General features: G+C 33.1%; 1 protein-coding gene across 1 annotated transcript; it reads right to left on the reverse strand.

Moving 5' to 3' along the window:
* Positions 1–1,586: 1,586 nt before the first annotated feature.
* On the reverse strand, positions 1,587–6,595 carry LOC111393643 (PHD finger protein ING1-like). Its single transcript, XM_023019288.1, has 7 exons — positions 6,457–6,595; positions 5,996–6,067; positions 4,871–5,058; positions 2,974–3,037; positions 2,770–2,869; positions 2,086–2,233; positions 1,587–1,996 (listed from the first exon to the last, which is right to left on the reverse strand). The coding sequence occupies exons 1-7, from the start codon at positions 6,482–6,484 to the stop codon at positions 1,886–1,888; spliced, it is 711 nt and encodes a 236-aa protein (XP_022875056.1). The 5' UTR covers positions 6,485–6,595; the 3' UTR covers positions 1,587–1,885.
* Between the last annotated feature and the right edge of the window lie 362 nt (positions 6,596–6,957).

Below are 6,957 nucleotides of genomic sequence, written 5' to 3' on the forward strand. Positions count from 1 at the left end.
GGTTGGTGTACCTTGTTTTATATTATATACATAGATTTGAAAAAAAAAATGATTTTTACTCAAGTGGTTTTGTCCATACTTCAAAGAAAATTCTGTCAAAATTCTTCTAAAAATATTTTTTTAGTCAAGCAAGTCGAAGTTGCTTTGGTGATGAGTCCAGCATTTAGCTGGTATCTACCATCGACGCGCAATAAGGGTCCAATCCATTAAGGTGATTCAGGATGGGTTGTGTCACGTGCTGTCATTAAAACTAGCATATTAGGACCGAAATTGAATTGAGCACTTCCAATTACGATAAGGAAAAATTTCAAGAAAGACTTTAGCTTACTAATAAGCAAACTACAAAGCAAAGCTAAAAGTAACTATACTAATGAAGGTGGGGGTGTTGCTCTTTTGTATGCATCAAAAGAACTGGCCAAGTTGCCGACCGCCAACTTTGATCAGAAGATTGGTTTTCAAATTATACAGAACGCACTGAAGGTCTGAACTTTTATTTGAGTTTTATGATTACCAGTATGGACCCAAGCTAATCTAGAGAGGAACTCTTCCTTGTTCAAATTGGGAGTTCAGTCACTTTTTTGTTTGTTCTCCAAATTTATTTATATCAGGCCTCTGTTGTTGACTCCTATTTGCAGACACCGGTATATACAATTGCCTCAAACGCTAGAGTCGAGGGTGCTGTTGTCGTTGGCAGGTTGTTACCCGATCTTGGATATGATGCTGCTAAAGGTTTGATCAATATCTACACCTGTGTACATTTCACCAAGTCACCGGAATTTTTTTTTATTTTCTTTGTTCAAACGTTTATACGTCCATTTTACTTGTGCGAACAGGCAACTATGTGGATGTGGTCAAGGCAGGAATCTGCCAGAGAAGTCGAGATGGCCCATTTTCCTTCCAGAGCAATAACTCTTTTCTTTCTCTGTTTTTAATATGCCTAATGTACAAACTGATTTGTTGGATTTTTATCAAATGACTACCACAGAAGCCATTGCGGTCGAACAACCAAAGGATGAGAAGCTGGCACCTGCAATGGGTTGTGGAACGGGTGAATGGACTACTTAAAAGTGTAGATGGCGAATAATCCAGAGTGTAAGTCTGGTATTTTGCGATGGGAGCTATGGCATTCTTTATGATCTCTTGATTGAGTAGGATTAGGAATCTGCAATATTTTCAAGATAGGGATGGCACTCTTGGTACTTGATGAATCGTCTTTCCTGTATGATTCAAATTATAATTGCATCTGATATTCGACTTGTCTTGATTCTTCATTGGAACATTGGAATGTTAGTTCTGTCTAGTTTGTTTTGACACAATGATATTGAAGTCGACTTCTACATACAAATCCCATACTTGACTTGGGGGCATAACTACCTCCTTGTTTGTCTATCATTCTTCAAAAACCCCTTTTCTCAAATTCATTTCAACCACACATTATCATAATAAAATATTTTGAACGTAAACTCAAAATTTCTCACTTTTTAACTACACATTTTCCAAAAACTATTCCACAACTCATTTTCCCCCAAAAATTCTTTTTAATGAGAGTCAAATAGAGGCTACATAGTTTCAATACACCCGAAAGGTGAAAATATACACGCCAATCCTGTAATATCAACAAATTTTGCTGCAATTTCAGAGTAATTCGTAAATAAATTGTGCCTGATAATATACAGTCTGTGTAAAATATACAAATGTTCACACGCGTCCATAGATTAAAAATACTTGCACAAAGATACTATTTGCATCTTGTAAATCCAATCCTAAGAGCAGGCATAAATTTACCACGAAAATGAAGATGCATATAGTTTCTAATTTTCAATTATATCCACACCTGAACTCAGCAATGTAGGACCGTAGAGAAAAGCACGTAGAGCGGAATCCATCATCTACCTTTCTTACGCTTTCGCTTCCCAGCACAATCTGAGCAGTACCATTTGCCCTTGGGTTGTTCTTTCAGACCAACACAGCCATAGTGGAACCATTCTATCTTACACTATTGGAAAAAACGGTTGATTCTTTTAGATTAAGGTAAAGCTCAACAAAGGAAAAGAGAATAAATAATCATAGAACTTATTTACGTACATCAGGATTATCACAAGCAACCATTTCTCCATAGCTCACTTGGTTGCAGAAACAATATGTTGGTTCATTGGGATCAACTGGTAGATCTAGCTCCATACTAGTTGTATTCGCTGTTGGTGTTGCCACTGTAGCTGTAGCAAGACGAGTCCTGTAAAATATATATTTTTTACTTTAATTCAAATCCATTCTCATTTACCACCAATTTTGGATAATAACTTTCAAAACAAGAACAGAGAGAGGATCTTTGAACACATGACCAATCATCGCTCGAAAAATCATCGAATATTCCGGTAAGACAGAAACAAAGAAGAAATGCTGGAACAGAATGATAGCATATAATTTAGTGTAAGGGTGGTGTCCTTGCGTCCTAGAATATAACCAGTTCCTCTACTGGTATAATATTAAGTCTGTAAAAATAATACAAAAAAATTAATGTTCAGAAGTTGCAAACAGTCTATAAAAGTTTTTATTTTTGTCCTCTTTAACTTGCCTGTCATACATGTTCTTTTTATATTTATTTATTACTAATTCAATCCTTTTTCCTGGGTATGTCTTCTTTTTACCAATCTTGTACTAGAAAGGCCAAAGGAAACTTGTACTAAACAAATTTCGTTTTTAAACCATGCGATCGGTTGAAGTCTTTCTCCTTTTGATGAAGAATATAAAGATGGTCAAGAAAGTTACTTTTTACGTCCTCTGTTGCTACTCTCACCAGCCTTTCCAGCTTTCATTATATGATCGGGAGCTGTGGAAGCTGATCCAGTTGCTGCCACATTTTCTCTTTCTGCATAATATGAAATTGACAGAAAACATAATGAGGTCCCAATGCCTAGCAAACAACATCTTCTCAATAGAATAAAAAAGATGCTGCAATCAAATGATACACACCTCGCCGCTGATCTTCATCAATTTTTTTCAGATATTGATCAAGCTGCTGAATATGAGAATCTACCTGTTGCAGGGAAAAAAAACATTGATACACCAAGTAATTGAATATTACTTCCAATTAAGTCAAGCATGGATGATAGAGAAATCTTAAACAGATGAGTAACCTACTCAATTACATGGATGTACCAAGACGTGGAGAGGAGATTCATGCCGTGACACAAATAACTTGTACAATCATATCAAGGTATTAAAAACTGGTTCTGGACCATTTACATGGAGCACAAACTCAACACTTGGGACACGTTCCCAAGCAGGAGTGGACCGAGGTAGAGACATTTGGAAGTCATGGTATATCCTATACTTGGAAAAGTTCTTTCCCACCCACAACTTTTAGTACCCATTTACTGAAGCCCCATAAAACATATAGATCCCTCCTATCCCCCCATGTTAAAAGAGTTTCCAGAAAAACCATACGATATCTATTTGTACCTCCATTGCCACATCAAGAAACAAAACCTACAAACATACTCTTTTTGGGTCCGCTCTTACCTGAGTGAATATGAGATAGGTCAAATTAGGAGTCGGTTATTCAATTAAAATGCCACTCAAAGCAAATGACTCCCTATCACATTAGAAGCAATGAGCCATGTCTTTTCCTTTAAAAAACACAAGTTCTGTTGGAGGAGATGAGGTGAATTAAGCAAAGGAAATACTCACAACAAGCTCAGCATTATTCTATATAGACTTCAGTAAACTACATATCTTGTCATCGCTACCACATTTGATCCAATACTGCACCTTCTGAAAGTAAATAAATTTAAATATTTTCTAGGAAATATAAGCTCATTCAGAGAAACTTTATGTTCCAATTTGGCAATTAGACAGCTCTTAATTATTCACCTCCAAACATATTCTTTTAAGGGACTGTAGTTGAACAGTGATTGTGTAATTTCTGGAAGATCTGTAGACCGTTATTGACGGTATTTCCAGGATACATTTGTGTAAGTCACATCTTTTTTATATCAAGTTATTGTAACTACATTCAGTCAGTATTTTATTTAGTTTCAAGAAAATCAGAATTTCACTAGGATTAGGACTCTTAGGTGAAGTTAAAGCATTATAGTGCATCTAATTCATAATATGTGCATCGCAAACTAGATATGGTGCTAAGAGTTTCTTCTTCTTCTCCCCTTTCTTCCTTCTGATAATTTTTAGCACTTTAAATCTTTTCATCAGAAGCTTAAATGTCCGCTACCCTTTATCGCTCATATTTGCACTCCACACATTGATCAATCAAAGAGAGATTCAACAACTAAAAGAAAGATCTATTCTTTGGGATCCTTCCTTTTATTTTAGTTGTTGAACCTCTCTTTGATTGAACCGGGGAATCTTTAGAATTCTCACTGCTTAACTTTCAATTCACCTTGACTATCAAATGAAACGTGAAAAAAAAACTTACAAGAGATACAAGAGCCACAAACTTCCAAGACAATTGTTCAAATCATAACTATTCTATTAATTGTAAAAGCTGTGGTAGATGTTCAAAAGTGGGGAGTTAACTTTTCTACAGAGTCAAACATCTGCATGATAAAAATTAACAGATAAAGGTTCACTGCAGAGCAATAAAATTAATATGTTTACCATCAAGGGGAAAAGGTCCAACAAATAACCTTTCCACCCGTTTCCTCCTCTAATCATTGAAATGAGCCATAGTGTAAACATGAAGATCAAGATAATAAAAAGTGGTAAGGACCAAAACCACATCATACCAAAAGGTTAGAGCACAATATCATTGAATGAACAAAATTAAGTTTCTAATTTATTGGGAAATATAACGAAAACAAAAAGCAGAAAAACACATTCATTCTTATTATTATAAGAAGGGCTTTCTTTGTACCAAATCATAGGCCTGACTAGCCAATGCAACTTTCTCGTCAGCAATCCTGATGGCATGTTTCTGCTCATCCAGAGCATCATCCGAGAATTTTAGAAGCGAACAATTTGGCGTAATGTTACCAGACTTAATACCACGCTTCATATCATCTATTTCCTGTTCACAGCGTTGCTCATTTTGTCGCTGGATTTCTGTACATATACATAGTGAAACAGATACTTAAAATTGATACAGGGAAGTAGAAACTTAATATAGTGATGTGCTGTCAAATTACTTTTAAATGGTGGCACACTAAGCACCAAATCAAGCATCATCGTAGATATATGAACAAACACATATATACAGAGGAGTTGTTTATATCAATATCCCATTAACTGTTTTTTAACTGAGAAATTGTTTCCACCGTAGCTTTATATAAATTGGGAAGGGTCAGAAATATTTTCCCATAAAAACATGCAAAATGTAAGGTTAAAGAAAGATATAACATCAAGGATCACACAAACAAAGAAGAAAGTGTTACTTAGAAGATTAAGCCCTTGCTAAGGTACCATTAATTTGATAATACATTTTTTTCTCTCTTCTTTTCAACCAAACATTCTCCAATAAAATAATATTACACGTAAAACAAAAACTTTTCCTTCTTTTTTTATAAACACACATTCTTAAAAAATCACTAATACATAAAACATTTTTCTCAAAACTCTAATTATAATGGAGCTCAAACAGGGGCTAAAAATGCAATTGAACATCTTTCTTGAGTATTTTATGAGCTCAATATATATATATATATATATAGCGTAGCAAATGTGCTATAATCCAATATGGTGAACCAAACATGTTATAGGTGTTTCCATAAGAAAAAAAATCCAATAATTATAATTTAAATTCAGAACTTGTGGTTCACTATTAAAATATTTAACACATTCCAATAAATGATAGACACGTAACTAAAGTGCATTGACATAAGAGAGCAGACCAACTGAAATGGTAATTTTGAATGACTTCTTTTCTGAGCTATATATCCTACATCAAGCAAAGCCATTATAAGTTTTGAAAACAATTCTAAAAAAAGAAACAGCAACATGAACTCTTAACACTATTTTTACCACTTAATTGTTAAATACATACCTTGTAAACTTTTATCCAAATCGTGCAACAATGAGTATTTCCTTTGCAAGGTATTTGGCAGCGCTTCCAAATCTTAAATAAATCAATAAATAAAACTTCAATGACTCTTCAATCATGAATACAAGAAATCCACGCCATTAATTATACAGAAAATTATACAAAAAAACACAAATTCTCAAAAGCAGAAATGAAACATGAAATGGAATCTTAATTTCTCCCAATTAAACATCTCAAACAACGAAACAAAAATAAATAAATAAATAAAATCAGAAGCATCAATTTTTTTCGGTCCAATTATCAATTCAAGTATCCAGGGAACCAAAACTATAATTAATTTAATAAAAAGTTAAGAATCCATATTCATTTGTCACATTTTGATAATCTAGGGTTTCGACGCAAACACATAATACTACGAGGTGTAACCATATGAAAATCAAGGTAGAAAGAAAAGCTGTACTTACTGGACTGAAATTCATCGATGAAAGACATACTTTACAGGAGAAAACTTGCAAATTTCGAATGAAAATTAAACAAATCTCCCTCCCAAGGATGGAAAAAACTAAAAGCTGTGCGTGGTAGTTATATTATCCAGTTTTTCAAAAGAATAAAATTCAAAATTTTTATTTATATTTTTTGTACGATATTTTTTTTACTCATAAATAATATTTTACTTACAAGTCATTTTTTATGTATAAGTCATTTTTATAAGTAAATTTTTTAATATATAGCTCATTTTTTATATATTTAATTTTAAGTTATCATTTTTTATTTATAAATAAATTTTACAATTACAAGTTAATTATGTACTATAAAATAATTTTTACTATATGCGAATCTTTACTTATAAGCACATTTTTTATATTTTACAAGTGAATTTTTGTCTAGTATTTTTATTTTATAAATAAACTTTTACAAAAAAGTGGTTTTATTATATAAGTAATTTTTTATTATGAAGGTTTTTT

This window comes from Olea europaea, chromosome 4 (genome assembly GCF_002742605.1).
Source record: "Olea europaea var. sylvestris chromosome 4, O_europaea_v1, whole genome shotgun sequence".
NCBI lineage: Eukaryota > Viridiplantae > Streptophyta > Magnoliopsida > Lamiales > Oleaceae > Olea > Olea europaea.

Bases quoted from the DNA above. Each gene is read 5' to 3' on its own strand.
- LOC111393643 (XM_023019288.1), bottom strand. From the start codon at position 6,484: ATGTCTTTCATCGATGAATTTCAGTCCA. The intron at 5,059-5,995 runs GTATGTATTTAA...GTATATGTACAG, and splicing joins TTTGGATAAAAGTTTACAAG to AAATCCAGCGACAAAATGAG. The intron at 1,997-2,085 runs GTACGTAAATAA...TTTTTCCAATAG, and splicing joins TTGCTTGTGATAATCCTGAT to TGTAAGATAGAATGGTTCCA.